At 36.8% G+C, this 23,984-nt stretch overlaps 1 protein-coding gene across 1 annotated transcript in view; it reads right to left on the bottom strand.

Moving 5' to 3' along the window:
• LOC131573608 (mitochondrial inner membrane protease subunit 2-like) overlaps nucleotides 1-19,343 on the bottom strand; it is a 405,788-nt gene extending 386,445 nt beyond the window's left edge. The window contains exons 1-3 of the mRNA XM_058827711.1: nucleotides 19,303-19,343; nucleotides 9,962-10,099; nucleotides 3,254-3,357 (exon numbers count right to left, since the gene is read on the bottom strand). Coding sequence (XP_058683694.1) covers nucleotides 3,254-3,357; nucleotides 9,962-10,096 — 239 coding nt within the window. The 5' untranslated portion in view covers nucleotides 10,097-10,099; nucleotides 19,303-19,343. The remainder of the gene's footprint in view (nucleotides 1-3,253; nucleotides 3,358-9,961; nucleotides 10,100-19,302) is intronic.
• Nucleotides 19,344-23,984: the final 4,641 nt, after the last annotated feature.

Genomic DNA, 23,984 nt, shown 5'->3' on the forward strand with positions numbered 1-23,984 from the left:
TCTGATTAAGTTCTACACAGCTGTTGAGATCTACCTCAGCTAAGCTCTTACAAAATAGATGCGTGTTTCAACACAATAGTTATTGAAAAATCAAGGTCTGCCTGGCAAAAACATGTATCCCTCTTTCAAAGATGACCTCATGTGCTACATGAATATTTTTTTCTCTTTGAAGACAAATAAATGCATTTCCAAAACTAAAAATATAACACTTTTTTTAAAAAATTTAATCCATTTAAGAGATGGAAAGGTAGTATTCTGGAACACAGAATAACAGAAATTACTTCATTTATTCAAAAATTACTCCTGTTTTGATTTTCAATGTATTAAGTCACAGTAATATAGCAGCACCTAAATTAAGTACTCAAGCAAGTGATCAAGTTAAGAGTGATAACATTTTGCTTAGATCTGAATCAACTTAAAATTGTGAGTTCAAAAGTTACAGCATGTATCATTGAGCTCTCCTAATTCTGGTATCAATAAAAATGAGCTCAAGCTACAAGGAAAAAAATATTCTAAAGGCTGAGGTAAGATATAACTATTTGTAAAACGCTAAACTGCAATTAAAGAAATAAGTTTTTGCTACCAACTTATTATCTCCGTTGGTTTTACCTGACTCTAACTTAGTATTTTTAAAGACTAATGTCATTCTAAATATTTTGTCTAAAACAAAGTAAATGCACGTGTGTATACAGTGGCTAATTTGACAGCTGTGGTTGAGATGAGTGGTTCATCTACATCACATAGAGAGACCGAGATGACAGAGACACATGCAGTCTTCATTCAGTACCTTTACTAGGTATAAACACCACCAAGTACCCAAGTACATGGTGTTCATTTGCAATCAAGCCATAAAATAAATATATATATATATATATATGTTTATCAAGAACTAGATTGAACAACAGAGGAAAAACTTTTGGATCTGCAAGCAGTATCAGAATCATGATGACAGGCTCACTGATTCTCCTCTGGGGCATCCAGGAGCACCAAGATTAACACACCTCTTTGCTTTCTTCATACCATCAGAGATACCATGTCATTCTGGATGGCTGCTGTTTCTAACACAAATCCTAAATGGGTCGTCGAGATCCCAGCTAGCAAAGTCCACTGTAAATAGAGGGTCAACAGCCAAAACTTGGAGCTGAAGTTTGAGACGAGTTTGAATGGCCCTGGTCATGCTGGCATGAAGGAATATTTTATTTCACCTCTTGTTCTGCAAACAAGAGACCCAAAGACAAGAGTCTCCAAAGACCCATCCACAAGATCTAAATCATCTTCCGTTACAACTTGGCAAAGAGGAGACAGTGGTCAGATGTAAAGCAGCCAACAAGGATACAAAAAAAAGGTTTACAAATCCATTTGCCTATCTCAGTCACACCAACACTTTCTCAACTGAATTTCTGAGAGGAACAGTAAAGGAGCACCTGATGGGAGATTGGCCTTCCCCATTCATGCTTTCCCTAAATCAGACTCTGAAGACCAGCAAGTAAAATTCATGCACATATGTGAGTTATAGAAATCATAGGTAAACAATCAAAAAGATAAAATTATTAACCCGTTTACACAGTAAAAGCATTGTGTAGCAAAATTAAGTCTCAAAAGCTGACAAGTATAAAATCATATCCAGATACGATATCCTGCTGACTTTACCACACAATTAAAAACTTAATACAATAAGGCAACAGGCCAAAACTGGTTATAACAAATCTGTATCATGAGGTACTTAAAAGCTGTTACTGATAAAGGTAAACATTGAAGGATATTTTAAATTACAACTATCCAATAAATTATTTTTACATTGTTCAACTTCCTTTGTATTGATCTTAAAGTGCTTTTGGAATACTTTGATCTGATTATTCAGTGGACTTCCTAAAGACTAAGAAAAACTTCTGTACAGTACATAAATACAACTTCTTCTATGTGAGTGTACATAAACTCCACCAAGATTAGGGAAAAGTTTCCAAACATACAAAAATCCCCACAGTATCTAAACTACTAGCTATCATGCTCAAACATACAGCAAAGTGAAAATAACCAATGCAGATGGCTCAGACAGAATCAGAAACGTTCAAGGAGTGTAATAAGAATTAAACCATTAATTTTGTTTTCTGATCAGACAACATGTTCATTTTCTGTTCAGTCTATTAATTACCAATCAATTATACTGACTCTTTTAAACAATCACCAGAGCATGACTTAGGCAGAGGGATGTACACACAGGAGGAATTACATTTTACAGCAATCATTAAGTGACCTGAAATTGGAGTTCTTTTGCAATATTACCTGTAGCAAACATGAACAAATTCATATTTGTAGCTAGACTATTTACAGAAAATTTTACATGGCAGAAAATGAGACAGATCATAGTGCAAATTTTAAATGTCTATCAAAAGAAGAATACATGAGAGAGTTGGTTTTAAGAGCTGGTAGTGAAAATTGCCTTACAAATTACCACTAGAGTGAAGAGGTAGGCAAAAAAATGGGACAATTAGAAAAGATATATGAGAAAAAGGCAGGCAGATAATATGGCTTCCAAAGACATTTCTGTTACAATCTACATATTGTGCATTTCACTTACAAAACTAAAACCTTAAGCTTAAACTCTCCAAGCATATAATATGAGGATGTATTATATCCCTGTGTCAGTTATGAGCACTTTGACATTCTATTTCTATATTATACTAAGGCCGAAATGGAGTTTCTGTCCTGTTAGTCCTGAATATTTTCAACAGCAAAACACTGCCACCTTTTGGCTTGATACATAGACCTCCCAATTTTAAATGTAAAATTATATATTTTTCTCCATTTGTCCTTTACGGAGGTGGTTGAATTCTTGTGATCTTATCTAAAATTTTATTCAGTAGACATACTTCACCAGGAAGAAAAACATACAGTATTAGTTGATAAGAAAACTATTTCTTATAAGTACATAGCCAAGCAACTTAAAACTATACTCCTTTAAGCCACATAATATTTTGTCTATTTTCTATCTTACAACTCTTTGTTCTTGGCAGTTTTGGTACACATGCACGCTGTATCACATGATATCTTGCACTGCACTCCTTTCAGGCAAAAACTTGGCAATACATTCTTTGATCATTGAGTTTCGAAAACAGACAATAGTAAGAACAATAATGCATTATTAAAAATGTTATGTTCTTTGCTCATGTATATGTCTATATTATTGTAGATGAAACACTGATGGTTCGACATCTACATAAGCATGTACTGAAATGTATGCAAAATTACTTACACCAGTGACACAATGTCCCCGCGCTGTACATCGTAATTTCTAATGCTCCAGTGGTTTAAGAGTACTACATCAGATGCTTGTCTTCCCCCAGGATTCAAAGAAGGCTGAGAGAAGGGAAGAAAAACAGATCTTCATTTAGATCTACATTTCCTTTATCAATCTTCCACCTAATTCTTTCCATCAACAGGTGAAATCCATTAAAATTGGTAAAAACATACCCATTTACTGTAAAAGGCCAAAAATCTGTTGTATAACAGGAAATACATCTCTTTATTAAATGGCATGTTAAATATCATTGATTTATGACAAACTCTAGTAGTGCATCTTTCAATGCACTACTGCATGCAAAACAGATTATACAGGATACATACTTATGGCAAACCTGATGAAAAGAAGGGATTGCTCTTACTGCTTATCATTTAATATTAAAACCAAAGCTGAACCAAGTACACTAATGCCCAGGAAAAAAAAAAAACAAACAAGCAAGCAAAGAAGCTTTTTGCAGGCATCTTACTATTTAGAAAAGCATAATGCACTAAAAATGAAATATGTACTTGTAGCACTACTAATCTCAGCATCCTTTGCAAAGGGGAAAAACAAGCCCTCTACCTACAGCACATACTGACACTGGCAATAAATATGGGCCTTCCATAAGAGGATACAAAAAGGCATGAATCAAAATAACCAAGTAATTAATGCATAATTAGGAGGTACATAAAATCCCCCCAAATTATTTTGTGTGATATGATACAAAACCAGAGTACCTGACCAATGCTGGCTCTGAATTAACTCTTGAGAAAGGGCAGAGGAAGGAAGAAACCCATCACAGTACTGCCTTTATTTATGTTTGCACGGCTTAATTTAAAACAGAAACTCCTTTTACTAGACATAAATTATTTAAGAGCATTTCAGACCGAAGTTTTCTAATAGTTTATTTTTCAGAAAGCTTTTTCAGAGTCTTCAAATACAATTACAGTATCTCCCAAACTGGCTAAAAAACAACCGCTAATGTTGATTCTAGAGTTCAGTGATACATGCAATAAAGCACATAGTGCTGAAATTAGGCTACCCCTCCTTTGTATGATAACTGTAATATTAGCTAAAAAATTTGTTTTTGTTGCTGTTGTTGTTGTAGAAGAGGCAGTTACACTATAACTGTAACCATCGCATAAACCACTGGACTTTCACTGCTGATACTCCCCTGTCCAAACTGATGGTACCTTCAATGAGCAAACCAACAAGGGAGTGAAATTAACTCTTCTCAACCCTAGTAATTACAGTGTTAAATTTCATTCTATTTTTATTCAGTAAACTTTGCTCTCAAATAAAATGGTTATTTAGGATTTATTTTTAACTTCAAAAGCAATTTAGAAGTGCTTATTTCTCTTTACTACAGTTTCTTCATCATTGCTAAACAGATTGATTGGTTGACAAAGATATACTTCAAGTGGAATTTGTGAAAAGTTAGTTTTTCAAGATGCAAGAGGAAATCATGTGGTAGGGTCCTCAGTAGGTATAATTCACATGAACAGTAAGCAATATGATAAGTCAAAAGAATAAACATGGTAGGGAGAGGGGGAGGGATATGATATCATATGTTTAGTTAAAGAGCAAACAAGGCTAGTTACATTTTGGGCTACAGACAAAGTTCTAGTTAGGTAAATCAGGGGATCAAAACAGATCACTTTAACATCCACAGAGATATGGTCTAAGCTAAAAATATATTAATACTCGTTGTTTTATTTACTAGACTCAATGCACTGCAAGAACCAGATAAATAAAAACCAGGAGCTTATTAGCAGTTATTTTATTATTAGTTTTTAATCAGGATTTACAGAATTATTTATCACCTTTACAGAATTTTCCACCAAAGGATCAAATATTTATGTAAAAGTGACTTACATACAAATTCACAAACAATTCAGTCATACTCACTTTGCCAAATGCAGGTACATAGGGGCAAAAGCTTACCACACTACTAAGTATAAGGCAGAGGCCAATCTTACGAAGCAGGGATCATACATATGACATATTCTCACAAGGTAAACTCCTTAGTACTAAAATGTATCTGCCTTAAAAGGCCAAAAGAGAAGGATGAAACAAATAGAAATCTTAAAACCACTGTTCCAAAATATAATGTATCTCACAGATACTCCAAAAGTATCTACATGAGTGTTCACACACTTCTTATATCTAATAAACTTACATTAACTATATCTTACAGAGAAATACATCAGGTAGTTACAGTATTGCCCAAGTTGCATTATCCCTACTGACTCCTATTTTTTGCTGCATTTAAACAAAGGAAAAACCTTAGAATTTAAATACATTTAGGTATTGCATAAGCTTTTTTAACTTAAAGCACTCTAAATACATTTTTAGCAATACCTGACCTTATTTTGACATACAGAGTAGATATCCAACTAATTTTATATGTTAGAATTGTGTTTGAGAAAAATACAATGATGTAGGCTTATTTTCTTCTCTCTCACAAAAAAAATCTGACAAATGTGCAGACAATAATACTATTTTGTTAGAAGAAAATGAAGGAAAACCAGGAGACAACTATTCATTTACATCAATAATCTCTATTGTCTATTAAAAAAAATCAAAGGCTAAATCCTTCAGCAAGCCTTTGTCTATTGTAAGTAACACAAATTGAGACTGCACAACAAACAAGTACAGAAACAATACAACTTATTCCTCATGATATTTTAACTAGTAGTAAGGTTTCAGGTCTAGGAAAATCAAAATACAGCTTGTGCAAAGGGAGTCAACAAATAGCATCACAGGGGCTTTCCATAAGAAACAGAATGACACAGAGGCTTTTTCCTTCTAGTCTGAAGCACTATAACTTCTTTGCTCAAGTTTTTGGCATAAAAGCCTGCTATAAATGAGGCACGCAGGTCTTAATTTAAGCTGTGGTGCAGAAGCTACAAAACATTACTCTTTCCAATTACTAACTAATCTAATGCTAAAAGCATGCAAATTGAGATCCCCAGCCATATGATGAAGCCTCATAGGACATGAGGTTCTGTAAGTAGGAGGGTAAAAACATGCCCTTTTGCTATAAATAATGATTAACTTGATAGTTGTTATGCTGCTAGTGAAGGTCACAACTTATTTGCTTGTAGCTTGGGGAACACAAAGAATATTCACATGAGCTTACAGGCTTAGGTACAGTAATCCTAATAATAAAGTTAGGAGAAACTGCCACAGAATAATCACAACTGCTAATATGCATAATGGAATAGAACATTCAATAATGTTTGCTGCAGAAACACGAGTGCTTCATCAGAGTTCGCTGCTCAGGCCACTTCCTATAATCCTTGGTATTGAACTATTTGCAATAGAACTTGCATATAAAGCTGCATGTCATGCTGTCATCTTCTATCCCACTTGAAAACAGTCCATTTGATTTAATGAATTTACAAATTTATATATGCATGAGGGGTTCCTTTTCCACATCTTTATGTATGAAGAGTTCATAATACCAGACAAGCATTTAAACTCAATTAAAAAATAATATAAATCAATGTCAAGATGTCCATATGACAACAAACATTTAAAAGTATACAGCCTGCATTACAAGAAGTCACACACAAAAAAAATCCACAACAGGCAATTAAGAAATCTTATTACCACTTATTTGAGTCACTTACATTTAATGTTGTGAACAGATTACAACTCATTAGAAACCCGCTATTAGTACAATGCTAGATGAGTGCATCAATCTAAAATCCTAAGCAACAAGACTACCTTATGTGATGATTAAAAAACCCAGTGAATTTGGAAATAAAAGAGAAGGTAATGAAACTATTAAAAGTACACACTGCAATAGTTCACTGTTACTCCCTATAGGTTAGACTTAATACACATATAAACTGAAGTCAGCACAACTGAAATTACAACAGGTGTCCGAAAGCACTGAAAAATACAAAATCAGCTTGAGACAATAGAATGCATGAAGTCTGTCTTAATTGAATGGGTCAGAAAATTTGTATTTTCATTAGAAGCTTTATTCATATACTTGCCAAAGTGTCAAAAAGTGTTCCCATCGTCAGTAACTATGAAGGAGCAGTAAGGCTGGTCCAGAACAGAAGGAGAAAGTGTAGGGGGAGAGAGCACACAGGAGAGAGAACAAGAGTAGGAGAGCAAGCATGACACAGACAAATTTATTTCTTGCTTCTTGTCAAAACTTTTAATTTCAGGCTCAGCAGGAACCAGAATTATAAGTACACAAAGCCAGCTAGACATTTCAGAGGTCTATTACAAACAAATTCTTGGGAAATTTACCATGATATCAAATTGAGACAATAATGTATCACTGGATGTATGTGATTGAAGGACTCAGTCTGACTACAAACTGACAGAACTTCAGTCTTCCTCACACCTATGGCTTTCAGATATATTTGACATAGATCATTCTCCAAGGAACACAGTTAACAGACAGAATTGCAACATGACCAATTACTCCTTCAAGCTACTCCTAAAGAAGGGTTATATTCCTATAATTGTGTCCCTGTCAGACTCACTTAGATGCCTAATAAATCTTGGCAAGGAAATTAGTATCTTATTAAAAGCATTAGGATTTTTTTTTCAATTTGAAAAATGGCCATATGCATAGGAGTTTAAAACAAACCTCTGTTTCAGTTCTGTTTCAGAATAAAACCAGAGAGTTTTACAGACACTGAGGTGTCACTAAAATTATAAATGTCAGCTTTCAAGCTATCCATTTTTCAATCAACAGAGGGAATGTTTAGTTAACAGATACAGCAAGGGAAAAGCTTCAATTTTAATAATCCAGCGCATATATATTGCTTTTCCTTTGTCAGGTTGAATAAATCTAAGCAAATAACTGTAGTGTTTTTCAAATATTCCATGGATAAGCCACAGTCAACTACGTGCTCTTCAAGTGAGTGGAGAAGCAACACTCCAAAACAATACCAGAGCACTCTCAAACACTTGAGACTGACTTCAAAGAAAATATAAAACCAAGGTATTAACCAGAGGGGCACAATGGACTTGTGGAGAGGGAAATCTAAGAAATTTCTTTCCAGCTACTGAAGCAAAACTATTAAGCAATAATAGATGTCAAACAGAACACTACATCAGAGGCAGAAAATATCAAACAATGAATGGCAATGTGGTATGCTACAAAAAACAACACCCCAAAATTTAAATGCTCAGGTCACATTCACTAGTAACAAAAGAAACCCCAAAAAACAGAAACAAACAAAGACAGAATGCCAAAACCATAAAATCCAACATGAATATGCATCTTGAATGCTCCATGTGGCTCTAGACCTGCAAAAGAGGCAAAAAATGGGAACATGGAAAAGAGGGAAGTTGTATTCATCTGGCTGATTTTGTACTTCTCTAGATGCTGTGCTATATATTTGGATTTCTCCTGTCTGAAGATAGTAAAAAGATAACAAAACTGTTTTTTTCAAAGTTTTCCTCTCCTTTTTAGTGTAAATTTCTGGCTCTGCAACTGCAAGCCCTGAGATTCTCCTCTCTTTCACTGGTCATCAATGATTTTCAGAATAACATCTGTGAAAAGGGCAAAAATAACTTACGTTACACCTAGCTTTTGGCCTTGGATTGTAGAATTACTGAAGTAAGATGATTTTACTTTCATCCCTGTTCTTGATGTGAGAGCTGCCTGCTGAGGTTTCTTGACAGAGTTTAAACATCAGATTACAGACTGCCACAAACAGCACAATGCCACCTTGCCATCCCCGCCTCCCCAACACATGCTTTTTAGAACATTAAACATAAATCAGCCAAGTGCAGGATCAAGCCTAAGTTTTTTAGCCTATGTGTAAATTCTGCATAATTCAAACTCCAGCAGCTGATCTTGATTTCTGTGAAACCTCTCTTCAAGGTTCTGAGTTTATCAAGACAGTCAGAAAAGAGAGCTTGACTTCCAAGAATCAAATCCTTATTCTCTGCTAATTGGAACGCTGCAACATTCAAACAAAATACATCATAGTTATCAGTGGTGATGCATATCCATGTGCAGTGCATATGATTTCAAATGCAAAGTAACAATATGGAAATTTTCTATCTACATTAAAATACAGCTTTTTCAAGATCAAATAAACAGTGAAAACAAAATGTCCATGAGAATTTATTTATCATCTAAATGTTACACATTCTATTTATATTTACTTGCTTATGCTGCATAAACATTCAATATAGCCAAAGTAAAAACAGTGAACTGATACCTACTTCCTCATAAACATAAGCAATAATAGTAGGTTCATGCCACTTTCAGTATTCTTCCTTGCAATGGTGCCATATATGTTCATTAGTAAGAACAAGTAGAACAAGAAACAGTTTTGCCACACAGTTACTATAATGTAGCCACTAAAAATTAATAAAGACTCTTTGTGAGTCATCAATTCAATCCCAAGAGACAAAAGATATTGCTCCAAATATTTCTAAATGTTTAGGAAGATATCAAAACAATCTATCATTATTTCTCCATAAATTTTCCTTTCACTAACCCAGAATTTTGGGAAGTTTTGTTTTCAAAATCTTTTCTTTCACATGACAAAATATTTAACAAAGTAGAAATTAAACTATTCCATACTAGACCATCATTTAACAACATTTGAGGAAAAATATGTTTTTCACCTCGTTATTATCAGTGAAGAGCCACCTTTCAATTTCCTGACAGACAAAAGATATTTCCAGCAATACCTGCATTGATGCTCCTTCCACCCTTGCGACACAGGCAACTCTATCCAGGAAAGTCACCGTTACAGGAACAGCAACAAAAAAACCTTTAAAAAAGGCTTTAATGTATTTCTTCCCCAAACCCTGAGCCTGTGCCATAATCTGAAAAACATGAAGGGAAGAGAAAAGTTGTTATAAAAAAAAACTGAAGGAACATCAACATGTAGCAATTAAACATGGAATAATTAAAAATAAATCTATTATCTGCTAGAGTCTCACAATTTCCAGAGTGAAAAAAAAGAGAGTGTGCACATGAGAATGGGAAAAAACCCTAAACTAACAAACCAGAAATCTTCATCAGATTTTCAACATCCATTCTACAGAACAGACCTTGATACTTCCCATTTACCCTGTATCTAATTTGAACATCTCTTATGATTCTGTGCTGGCAGAAGTACTTGATAAAAATTACTCAATGTGGCAGGTAAGCAAGAAACAAAGTGATGCAAACCAGACAAAATGTAATAATGCATTTTGGAAAAAAGAGGTATTGCTAATAGTTTTCTCTCCATACACTGGTATTTATTAATTTTTCACCCCCAAAGTTGGATTGGGTTAAGCAAAGGAAAGCTATTTGCAACACATCACTTTTTCTTTATTAAATATTTTCACAAATGAAAATGCACAAATGCATTATTTCCACACTGGTGGTAACTGCAAAAATAAAATCTATTCAAATTGTCACATATATCATAGGGACACACCATAACACAATGGCTCCTTATTCACCACTCCATCACAAAGTTAAAAGTATGCTGGCAGGCTAAGGCATCTATGTAATGATATATGGAATGATTCCACTCCAACTCTATGTATTATACTATCTCCCACCTATTTATTTAGCCCTGAACCACCGAACATGCTTGGAAAATACCTACAAAGTGCACTGAAACACCAGCTATTTGACTGTACTAGCTGTACCTCTGAAAAGCAAGCTGAATATCCAGGTACTGCTGCATAGACTCAAGTCTAATTTACGTAACTGCAGTTTCATTATAAGAAATGCTGCCCTTCATCTGCTGAAGGTGACTTTCAGACTGCTCCCTTTTAAACTGCTGCTTCCACCTAATGAATCCTTGGTAGATCAGCTTGTGTTTATATCCAAGAATATAGAGTTATTTTTCAATGAAAAGAATTAAAAGCATAAATATATGCAGTTTCATTCAATCCTCTTACAAAGTATTTAAAATCTCACAATATAATTATTTTTTCATTGTGACATTTTCAGAAACATGGAAGTGATGAACTATTTGTATGCAGAATATAAACTATATCACTCTGATGAAATAGTACTGAAGGTAGTATTTCTGTCACAGAAAGACCTGAATTCCAAAAACCATAAAACTTAGAAAACTCAGTTCTAGAAAGTAAGCCATCTGCATATTCTTCACTAGAATTCTTTATAGGTATTAATAGCTGTGCAATGACACGATCTGTCTTCTAAGACTACTACTTCTGACATTCACCTTCAAAAGGTTTTAATTATTTTTTTTAGGTGGAAATATTTCATCATCTGTAACTTGCTCATAAGTTTAAATTTTCATACTGCTTATAATTCAGTCACTTTCTTCCTGAACATTTCATGAAAACATTTTAAATTTGCATCAACCGCTTTCACAAATAATTTGAAATAGTTATGAAATAGATCAAAAACCTCACCTCAAGACAAAAGCTACAAGGATTTACTCTCAGATTATCATTTAAGAACTTGTTATTAGAATCAATCCACCAAAAGAGACTATTGCCTCTATCAGCAGAGTTTTACCTTTGGAAAATATGCCACATAAAAATAAAATCTCTAAAAATCAGGGTTCTGTCTATCTTCAGAATACAACATTGCCTACATCTTAATACCCTTCTCTCAATCTATTTACTTTGAACTTTGCATCTTGAGTTTTGTGGCTGGAACTGTACTTCTCTGCCATGAGGTCTGGCATGTCAGACCTCCTCCACTAACAGCAATGTCAGCCACCAAACACCATTCTGAGACCTTATACACAAATATATTCACCATGTTCCCTAGGGTAACTTGATCAGGAAAACATCGTCTGACACATGCATCACAATATGGCTGATTTAGGAATAGGTATTAAAAATTCACAAATCAAACAACGTTACTTCTCTTAAAATTTCTCCGAGTCAAACCTCTTTTTCATTAATAATGAAACATGAATATTCATCACATTCTTTCTACTAAATCCATGGACAGATCTTGTTATAAACTTCTTGCAGAAGCCCCATGCTAGTATCTACAGAAAAATCTAGAATCTGAAGAGAAGTAATTGGTCAGACAATCCACAGGAGACCAACCATATGCTTCCTAGAACTACAAGCTAATTAATAGTGACAGAGAATCTAGCAGTCAGGTTAAAACTGCTAAGACAAAATGTTTCATTCTCAGTACATCACTTGGACAAGGCAACACCAGACGTATTAAGCAGCTGTGGTCAACACTGGGAATTAAAGCACTACTTTTGTGGGTTTGAACACATGTAGCATTACATGGCACAATATAAAAAAACACAAGGGGAAAAGCACCAGCAGCACCCCTACAAGCAATCAACTTGCAAAGCTACCAAAACCAGCAACAGCTCATTTGCTGGAGGACTTCTCTACTTGCCCTGAATTTTCTCTTCTCCTCCACCTCTCAGTAACTAATCAAACCACTGGTTTCATCTTCCCTGTACACCAAAATGATGAATCCTTCATTTATACTGATGTGCTACATTCTGAACTTTTCCTGGCTCCCCACCTCCCACAGCAAAGGACAGCTTCCCCATAACACAGACTGAGCCAGTCAGCAGAAGTCTTTCTTCCCTAAAGACAGCAAACATTCACACATGCAATTCAAACAATTTGAGAATTATTTAAGAACAATCCATCTTTAACCTAAAGTCCTTTTATATAGTGAAATATTTTCAACACATAAGTAAGTTACTACATGTTAGTATCTGACTTAACAGCACACACATTTTTGCCGGGTCTGTTTCATAAGCTTCCGCCTCTAAAAAAGCACAGACAAGTAACACACAGAGTTGCCGTGCAACTGTTGACAAGATATTTCACCACCCAGCTGCCAGTAAATGGGAAGTTACCCCTCACTCCTTCCATAGGAGGGCCTTCAAGTTGTCTTGCACTGCCACAGAGGAAGAGCTGGACAGAGGCAGCAAAAAGTTTGGAGCATTACCTTCTACCAGTAACTGGACATGTGAATGGATATCCATCAACTGATAAATCATGCTGGATTGAAATGTGCAGTGTTATCTTTTCTTCTACTTTGATTGTCATAGGAGAAAAGAAGGGAAAAGAGTAATGATCAGCATTTATTGCAGTCACAAGAGAGAATTTAGGGTGGTAAAGGGTAGACACAAAAATGACCCTTAAAATTAAAAGAAAAAATTCTGGTTGGAGTTTTTTTGTAAAGAAAACATAAGATACCCATCACTCCTGAAGATAATATTCTACTCTTAGAAATTCCTATAACATCTGTAGATTTTCATATCATCATGTTTCTGGAGTGAAATTCTGAGATACAGTGAGTGCCTCATCTGGTTTATGATGTCAGGCTTAAATGCATGTTAGTGAGGCAAGCAAAGTATTGTCTGCTGAAAAAAATAATTTCCCTAGCACATGTTTCTGGGTCTCTGACCAGTTTGACACCTTGAATTCAAGATCAACAAATCACAACGTTTAAAAAACAGGGGGGAAGAAACAAAACCAAATTAAAAAAAAAAAAAAAAGAATAAAATGTTTTAGAGTTTCAGATGCATACACTTTTCAGCACCTGTAAGTTACACTGGTTTAGGGAAAAAAAAACACACGGAAGAATTCAGTAGAAATTATAAACTTCAAACCAACAACCTTGAAAACTTGTTTGAAATTAAAACATGGACAAGAAAAATCCAAGATCAAAAATGCTAGCATACAGCAGGTCAAAGCATTAAGAATTTCACATTGTGCAGCTCAGAGATTAAGGCAGATGGAGCACAGCATTATCCGGACTGAAGTATTTGGTGCACAAAAGGTCCAGGGATTATAATGAGCCTCTCGTGGGTACTACAACATATGGAGCAGAGATGCTATTTAGATAGCTCTCTATGTATAAAATGTTTATTTTTTCTTACACTTGCCTGCACATTAGAAGACACTGTTTATCAAACAGCCTGCAGAAAAACATCAAGTAATTCAGAAGGCCCCAGGTTACAATATATTTGCAAACCTAGGTACTTAAAAATTACCCACAGAAGTATGATAGGAAAAATAGCTGTAAAAACAAGGCATTAGCAGTCATCTGTAAAGGAAATAGAATGGGTCCTGATGTGCTTCTGCAAGAAGACATGTGAGGGAACAGGAAGGAGGGAATCACAATCTGTATGCAAAACAACTACCCCACGAAGACTGCTACATTAGTGTGAAATGATCTATTTGATCTTGTTCAGGAATTAGTAGCTATATGATATATAGCTCAAGAAGCCATTGAAACAACCAACTTCTCTGTCAATCAAAATATGCATTTTTCTATAAATCAATGGCATCACACTAGAATTCAGGATATATGGTTTGAAAATACTTTAATAACAAAAAATACCACAACACATGAATAACCCAAATTTTATTGTGTCCAATGAAACATAAAACTGAGGACAAAAGCTTTTGTTTTAAGACTGGTCTAACTTGAAGATGAGGTTTTCCCTGGCTTAGCAACCATGACTAACAGGATACTGCTCAGTATAAGAATTTGTGTGATCTTTTTAACATATTCTTTTTCTACAATCTTTCATGGTACAAGGCCAGAGCTAAATATTTCCATGCAGCCCAACTCTCATTTCCCATTTCAGACATACATTTCCATAACTTTTATATTACAGTGATTACTGTAAGGGTACAAGTATGCAGAGTTTTTAGCAGGCTGATTTAATTCACATATATTTATATTTAATTCACATATATTTATCACATGATGGTGATGAATGCCACAGAAGAATCAAAATAGACTAGTCCATAAGTTTTCAGTTAAAATAATGAGATCAGTGCATTTAAGCTTTCATTTAAAAATCCTACTTAGTTCCAGAAGGAGCTCTCATTTATCCTTCAATAAAGCCAACTCTGTCCTGGTATTATTCCACCATTGTGGTAACATGTCTATTCAATTAATGTATTTATACTCTGCACAGGTTTTACTCATCCTATTCCTCCATCATATTATTCTCCCTCTATCCTCTAATATACAGACATTAAAGAACACCCCTCTATTGTGAGTTTGGAAATATCTCAGGTCATGGAAACAACTGCTGTGTTCCTGAAGCAGCAAATCATAACCTAACCTGCAGTTTCAGCAACTGTACACGTATGCCCTGCTCTTTTTTCTTTCCTCAAAATTAGTCATTTTGTTCTGACACCCAGATGTTTTGCTTGTTCCAAATACAAAGCAGCAGGTTTTGTTAGTTTCAGCTCTATTCTGTATCATTTCCTTATGCTTCTGCTTGAATTCAAGCAATTAGAATTTCCATGTAATAGCTCCCAGCCCTACAAAATACACTGAATTTTTCCAGTATACACAATAAAGAAAAACAACAATAAAAATCCATTTTTCTAATCTTCTCAGTGCAGTAACATACAGAGAATTTCCCAGAAGCAGACAAAACCAGATCAACCATAAAGAACTTTCAGCTCACAAACCAAATTGAAAAGCTTAAACTACAACAATCATCAACATAATCAGCCACAGAATTATTACTGCGGGGAAAAAATCAGTTTAATGTGGAACTGATTCTTCTTTCAATATAATATTACTACATCACATCACTGGGATCTATGTCATGTACAAAGGCTTAGTTGACATGCTGGTTGTAACTGGAGAGAAATTCATATTGCTTATTATTTCAAATTAATTTTGTGTTTCAAGTACACAAATTTTACCCTAAAGGACAATCTTGTATTTCCAAACAAAACATTTCACTCGTCAAATATAAGCAAAATTGGAGAAAATACAGCTGTAGACCAAAGTTACTCTCAGCAATCAAATTAAAAACTAGCTCAGGATGGCAAGTAAATAGCCATCCCTCAATTCTAACAAGTTATTCACTTCACACACAATCATCAAGAAAAGGAATTACAGTTAAAAAAAACAGTAACTGTCATAAGTCAGATTTTTTCCCAGCACTTAAAGCTTTAGATGTAATGAAATATCTTCCAAGTAGTATCACACAGGCAACTGGCAGAGAACAAGTTCTTCTTACATAAAAGTTACAATATTTGGGTTTATTCACGTTCCTTCAAAGAAACTAAAGATCATTAACATATACTATATATAAACTTCATATAAACTATAGATATAGATATAAAATATAGATAAATGAAAGTACTAAATACATCAATTTTTGGAACTCATTTAAGAGAGCAACATAACACATGTTCAGCTTCTTACAACTGAAAGTTCTGCTTTGCTTTCAGCCTAAGGATTCAATGTCTGCAATCAAAGTTAATTGTTTAAATTAATTTTAAGTGTCCTTTGCTGCTATGTTTTGCTCTCAAGTAGACTGCATAAATGAGGAGTTTCTTTGAAACTTACTGAATTTGTAAATTATATTTACAGTAAACAATAGCATAACCTTTGAATTTCAATAAATTTGTACAATCATCTAGTCGACTCTCTGGATTCTTTCAAGCACCATGGAATTGTCATGTTAGTTGTGGTTATCCAGAACCAAACTTGGGCAAAAACAATAAGAAAAAAAAAAGGGAATATTCAGTCTTCACCAAAATATATAACTTTAAGTACTCAGAAAACATTCAATGATCAGCCTAAGAAAAACAGCACTCAGCTTTAAACATTAATGTCATCAGAAACAAACTCTTCTAAAAGGTGTTTCTTTTGGATTAAGAAGAACTAAATTTCTTACAGGGAACAGGGAAGGAACAGGGAAGTTTCTTCTAGCCTAATGGAAAGTCAAACGAAAAAAACAAATTAATAGAAGAAACAAGATTCTCAGCTATGAATCTTTAAAACATGCCCATATGCACTGAGTATATGAGGGCAAAATAATGACTGAAAATATTTATTATAGTATGAAGAAATTATGCCAAGAATAGAAAATGCTTTTACTGTTTGAAAGGTATTTTCCATTTTCAGCATACTTCACAAAAATTCCTAGTTCTTCCACAACTAATGTAAAAGCAGCTTTGTGCATCCCTGTTCAAGGCATGAAAATTGGGACTGACTCCCGGACAGAACATTCCCATGAAACCCAGCAGTAAAACCTGATGAACCAACTATTTACTGTCTACTGTCTGGGGGACAGTAATAAACTAAATGTATAAACTAATACAGAAAATTATGCCTTCAAAAAAATAATTTCCTTTACCAAGTCATGTTTTATCGTTGAACTCTAGAGGTCACTGTGGGACTTGTTAAGAGCAGACCCAGTGTACTCCGTCACTCCCCACCATATTGATTTAGAGTCTAGGATTTGTGATAACTTCAACTGCCATGTAAGTTTCTCACGTCTCAAGAACAAGCAAAACAACTTAACAAGCATAAGTATACAGATTTCCAGAAACAGCTAATATCTGTGGCACTCCAGTCAGCTTAAAAAGATTGCACCACAAAATTACAACTATGACTGTGAAACCATTTGATTCTCAAAATTATTTCTAGCATACTTAAAATATTACTTTCAGGGATCTGGGTATCACCCACTACTATACCATGTGTATAGTTATTTACCACCAGTTTCAAAAGAAAATTTATTTTGGTAACAACATTCAGTTAAATAAAAAAACCCCAAAACTGTAATTTAAAAAGTAAATTAAATGGAAGACTCCTGGAAAATCTTCCAAATACAGTAGTTAAAAACATTAGCTTTCTTTTTACAAAAAGCATATGTATTCAGTTACAAAGCTGCATATTGGAAAAATCAAGTCTAATTCTGAAGTTTTCTAGAGAAATTATTTCATTTAACCTGAAAATCCTCAAGAGGTTCTGTTTTCCTAGTACATTTTGTTCACAATTTCAATTTTCTTCCTAGCTGAACAATGAACAAGTATGTGTGGCATATTTTTTTAGGGGAGAAGAAGCAAGTAAAAATGTGCTAGTACAAAAGAGTTATTTAGAGACATAAAGCAACTTTGCCTTTTCTGGTATCTTGGTGTGCTCAATGAATTCCAGTTCCACAGAACAAGAATGGTAATATAAAAAAAAAAAAAAAAAAGTAAAACTTCTGTAATGGAATACTGGATAATTAAAAGATTTTACAAAGTTAGAGTCTACTTGCTGTTCAGCTGTGCTTTTTCTATCTAAGATTTTTGTTAGCTTCCAAGAAAATTTGCCTTAAAAAAAGTAGGAACACCAGAGAAAGATGTCTGGGAACTGGCTGAATCTCTTCAGCCTCATGTGTTGCAGCCTTTATGGGGACAAGCATTTAACTAAGAACAGATTGTGTGATAAGCACCAGATATGGAAAAGCAGCCACTTTATGACAAGTTATATCATTATAGAAAAAAAAAAATAATAATAATAAAAAAAGCACTAAAAAATCAAAACAAATTCTCTATTAGATGTCCAGGATGTAGGGCAGCACGAAAGCCACTCCATCAGGATATCAGAATATAGCCATTAACAGTAGTCCTCATAGGACAAATACAAGATGTGAAGGAAGTTTAATAAAGCAGAAAAATACTTTAAGTAAGAATTGCATTCAGTCCAGGACCAAGTACACAGCACAAGTCCCAGCTACAGACACGATGCCAATGAACGGGAGCAGAACCCCGGAGTCGCTTCCAAACCCACTCCCCCGGCCAAGCACCCCGCCTTCCACCGTCAGCACGGCACGACCGCCTGCCGCACCGCCTCTGACAGGCGGAGGATGCACAGACCGGCGGTGCTTGTCGCTATTGACTCTGCCGGTTCTTTTACGGGAGTCCCTTCCCGCGGGAAACAGAGCTCTCGGCAACCGGAGGGCGAAGAAGGGAGGAAGCGCACAGCGGACCGGCGGCAGGGAGGCAGGTGCCGCGCCTCACTCGAGCGGCGCTTCCGCCGGCCCCGCGGGGCCCCGCCCCGGGACGCGCCGGCCGGGGGCGGGGGCAGGGGCGGGCCAGAGGCGGCGCCGAGTGCTACCGCGAGCTCGCGGCCGGGCCCGCCGCGCGGCGCCTGCCTGTCCCCGCCGCCGCACCTGCAGCCCCCTCTGCTCGCGCCCGTCCCCGCTCCTCCTCCACCAGCGGGTTCCCCTGCCCCTTCCCCGCCCCGACTCTCCGAGCCCGCCCGGCTCCCGTGGCTCCGCCCGGCTCCGGCCGCTCCCGCCGCTTACCCTTCGCTCCGTTCCGCGGGGGGCGGGCCGCAGCCGGCCGCATCACGTGACGCGCGGGCGCGCGGAGCCAGCGGCGTTCCGGAACGGCCGCCCCGGGCCGCCCTGAGGGGCCGCGGCTGCACCGCGCCTCCGGCTCGGCAGGGCGGCCTGACGGGCTCGCCTTGTGCCACACACAGAGCAGGACAGGCCCTGCACGGAATAAGGCACTCGGCCTGATCCTTTTTCAGCCCCTCTAGTTACAGTTTGAGTCCCCAAAAACTTGATGCTGCATTGCAGTGTCGGTGTTTTCCTTCAGTGAGGATGGAGATTCAAATATACTCTTGAGGCCATCTTTTGGCAATTGGACAGCAATAAATCTGTTTGGATATTCATATGTCATACTGTGAGTTCTTACTATTTCAGTTCAAAGCTGTTCCGTACCTTGCATATAGTGTAACCCACACAAAAGGGCAGGATTTTTCTTCAGCCGCTGACTTCCCCTAGAGCACACCAGATTTGATCGGGACTGATGGCAGCCACATCTGCTGCTTACAGAGCTGGCTGCATGGTACTGGCTTCATGGATGGTGGCTTTCCTGGCTGGTCCAGATGGCTACACCAGGGTTTGTGTTTTCATTCAGTGTTTACTTGTTTTTATCAGTTGCAGTAACAAGTGCAGGTGCCAGAATAGTCTGAAGCAGGAGGTTTTTCCACATAGTTGAAGTACTTTCAAGAGTCAATGGGCAAATCCATGGAGGGAAAATCCATTACAGATTATCACACACGTAGGAACTACCTCTGGCTCAGGGAGTTCCTAACTAGATATTGGGAGATATTTCTACTAGTCAGGCCACTGTTGGAAACCAGTGTAAGATGACACCTCTGCCTGAATCTGTGCAGTCAGATATTTGCAATTTATTGTTAAAGTGTTATTTTTAAGCTCGAGTATGAAATTGTTCATAATTGAATTGATCTTGACATTGAGGCTGAGCTACAGAAGTACGAATGCATAGCTGTCTGTAATCTGACCATGTCCTTTTTTACAGAGATAAAATATTTCCACAGTTGTTGAGATAGGAGACAACTATCTTAGAAGACACTGTGGTAGAGTACTTAATAAATTGAATTGGAAGGCACACTTTAAGGCCACTTTTAGTACAAGGTACATGAATTATGTACACATAATCTATAACATTTCTTGTTACACACTATTCCAAACACGACATGTCCAGCCTCTTGTAAAATCCGAACATTTTAGCAATGCTTACCTCATTTAATGCTTTGTTTTGTGGGGCTGTGGGATGGGTCACTATCCCGTAGTTATTTTGTGTCCGGAATTGTCACTGCCCTAACTGGCTTTCCCTTCGCCCCCTTCCCCGCCACGGCTCGGGTGATATCGCCAGGGATGAAGGGGGCCCCGGGATCCTGCAGGGGTGGGAGCTGGGGCTGCTCCTTCCTTCCAGCGCGGGGGGAATTGGGGCAGCAGCCACGCAGCATAGTGAGTGGATTTGACCTGAGATCCTATTGCCCTGTAGAGGTTTTTGTGGGTTGTTTGTTGGTTGGTTGGTTTTTGGGTTTTTGTGGGGTTTTGTTGTTGTTTGTTTCTTGGGGTGGGAGTTGTTTTGTTTTGGTGTTTTGGTGTTTTTTGGGTTGTTTTTTTTTTTTTTTTTTCCTTCAGCATTGCGACCAGCGCCTGCCGTTTTGCTTTGCCTGCTTCTGCTTCCCTCGCCACGCGGGAGCTCAGAGCCAGCGCGTGTGGTGCCAAAACCCACGACCGGGAGAGCCTCCCGCCGGACCCCCCTGCCCTCTGCAGCTGCTCCTGTGTGTTAGTTAGGCTCCGAGACTCCCATTCACCGCTGTCTCTCCACTGCAAGCCAACTCACCTTCTCTCTATTTCCCAACCATTTGAGGGTCCAGAGCCTATGTGCCGGGTGCCTTGGGGACTGGGAGAGGGTCATATTTTCCATTCCAGGGAGGCTCCCGCCCTCCTTGGTAGACACCCATCTTTTAAACCAGGACATGCTTAAAACATTTCCACGAAGAAAAACATAATTAGCTTTGGTGTGAAATACATGATTTGATATGTATCACTTGATGCCAGCATATTTGCTACCCAGGGAAAACCAGTGATTTTACCCTATCTCATTTATTGTTTTCCCTTGACACATTTTCAAATAAGCATTACCTTTAAAATCAAATAAGTCTTACTAACTTTATTGTTGGTTAATTTAATGTATTCTTTAACACATTTGAATAGCGTGCTGCTTTTAAAATTCTGCAGGTAGGTTATCAGTGCATTGTGTAGAAATTAATAGAGTGTTTTTCCACTGCTATCTACCATCTCCATTTTCATGTAAAAAATTTATTGTGAAAACTTCACTAATTGTTTACAAATATTGCTGCAAAACACAATAATGTCTTTTTAATTGTAACATTAGAGAAGCACCTTAAGGGCATGTGCCTCAATGTTTCCATGCACTTGAAGCTGGCAATATGAAATAATTCCCTCTAAAACTCGAGCTGGAACTCTTTTCAGATTAAAGGTTTTTGCTATAAAACACTCAAGACCAAGTCATGGCTTATCAGTTATTTTCTTTTTGAAATCAGGTGCATGCTAAGCAGCTAGCAGGAAATGCCCATTCTTAGTCTTTATTTAGTTGCAGATAAAGTGAAATTTATCAAAGCTGATACTAAAATTCTGAGCTGCAAATGATGCATTACACCAATGTTTGCATCATTTTATTTTTTTTTTTAAATAAGTATTCCTACCACAATGCCATTGGTACCCAAAAGTAAATGACAAAGTTTTTTGCTTTCAACTCTAACAAGGAGGTACTGAAAATGTTTTGCTGCTTCTATGCTTTGATGCATCTGTGACTGAAATAAAGGAAAAGCAAGCCCTTTTTACCCACCTCTTCATTTACTTTTCAGTTGAGAGTACCTTTAAAGCATTCTTGGTAATCCACAAAACTTTTGCACTACTTTATCCATTTAAAAGATTCAACAGACTCTCAAACAGCAAGCTTTAAGCTAAAAACATATTTCAGCATGTTCAGTTTCCTCCAGGTTAATTTCATTTTGCATTTTCAGAGTAAAGGAAATCTATGGGAGATATTCAAGACCGGCTTTGAGTTAAAATCCTTATATTTGCAACTACATCTATAGGGTATTTAAGACATTTTATCTTTTTCCGTATAGTAAAGGAACGAGCATTTGAGTGGTGTTGAGTGTACTGCTCTGATAGAGTGTGTTTTGGAGGAAAACACTGGGCTGGATCCAGCTGCCTCAGAACACAGAAAAGGTGCAGTGGAAAAAGGGCACAGGATCAAAAAGTCTGATTGCTTAATGGATATTTCCGATGAACACTTTCTATAGTCCAGCTGTGGCTTGAAGAACTTGTAGCCCAAGGGCAGCAATCAATGGTGTGGCACAGAAGAGTGCAATAAATCTTAAACTTGCTGTTGTACTGGAAAAAATATGATTGCAGCATCTTCAGTATTGCATTATTACACATCTCCATATCATTACATGACTGAGAACCTAGCTCCTGCTACCTTTAGCCATCACATACTATTCATGTTATGCCTCATATACACTGAAACACAATCTGGTCAGAATAAAGTAGATTTTGCTTCCAGTTGGTTAGGCAAGCCACAGAGCATAAAACTCTCTAGTGACCTCTCCATCAAGGAAAAAGAGAATTAAAACACAAGAAATTTATTCCTGAAATCCTATCATGGGTCAGTGGAAATAGCATAATCATTGAAGGCCAGAAAATGTATCAATATATATCAATGATACATCAGTAACTTATGATAGTCAAGTTAATTGTATTGGATTCCTAAGGAACAGTTATTACTTTCATATTTTTGCATGGGAAAGAAGAAAACAAACATGATTTGCAAAGTCAAGTGTCTGTTGTCAACATAGGTAAATTCTTGACAGGCTCATGAAAGATTTTTCAGTTCAGATTTAACAATTACAAAAAAAAAAAAAAAAAAAAAGAATGCTATTACAAGGGGAAAAAAACCCAAACAAGTCTATAGTAGACATCTAAAATTCTTGTAACTACTTCCTAACATTTTCCCTGGTGTTTTGCTCACCCTTCAGTGTTTTCCACAGGTTTTTAGATGTTTTGGTTCAGTGTGATGGGAGTTGTTTGTTTGCTTTGACACCCCTGCAACTGGCTTTTCCCAACTTCTCAGGTCAGTGTATTTTTAGCTGACCAACAGTGACTTGTTTACAACCCTGAAGTTTCCAGTGTCATCTTGCACTTCCCCCTACTCCTGTCATTCCGACACTGTAATCCTCTGCATTGCATTATTATGATAAGGGCATAAATATTTCATTCTACCAACTGCTTATTACTATTTATTATGGTTGTATCCCACAATTATATAAAATTACCAAAAAGTAAAACACAGAAACAGAATATCTCAATTTGAAAGGGACCCATAAAAGTCCAGCTCCCCAGTCCTCACCTAATATAAAGCATGTGCCTAAGGTTTTTAGATGCTCCTTGAGCACTGGCAGGCTTGTGGCTGTGACCACTTCCCCAGGGAGCCTGTTGCAGTGACTGACCACCCTTTCAGTGAAGAATCTTTTCCTTATGTCCAATCTGAACTTCGCCTGATCCAGCTTCATTCCATTTCCTCATGTCCTTGTGCCTAGCACTGATCATCCATATGGAAATCAGTACATTAG

The sequence above is a fragment of the Poecile atricapillus genome, chromosome Z (assembly GCF_030490865.1).
Source record: "Poecile atricapillus isolate bPoeAtr1 chromosome Z, bPoeAtr1.hap1, whole genome shotgun sequence".
NCBI classification, from domain to species: domain Eukaryota; kingdom Metazoa; phylum Chordata; class Aves; order Passeriformes; family Paridae; genus Poecile; species Poecile atricapillus.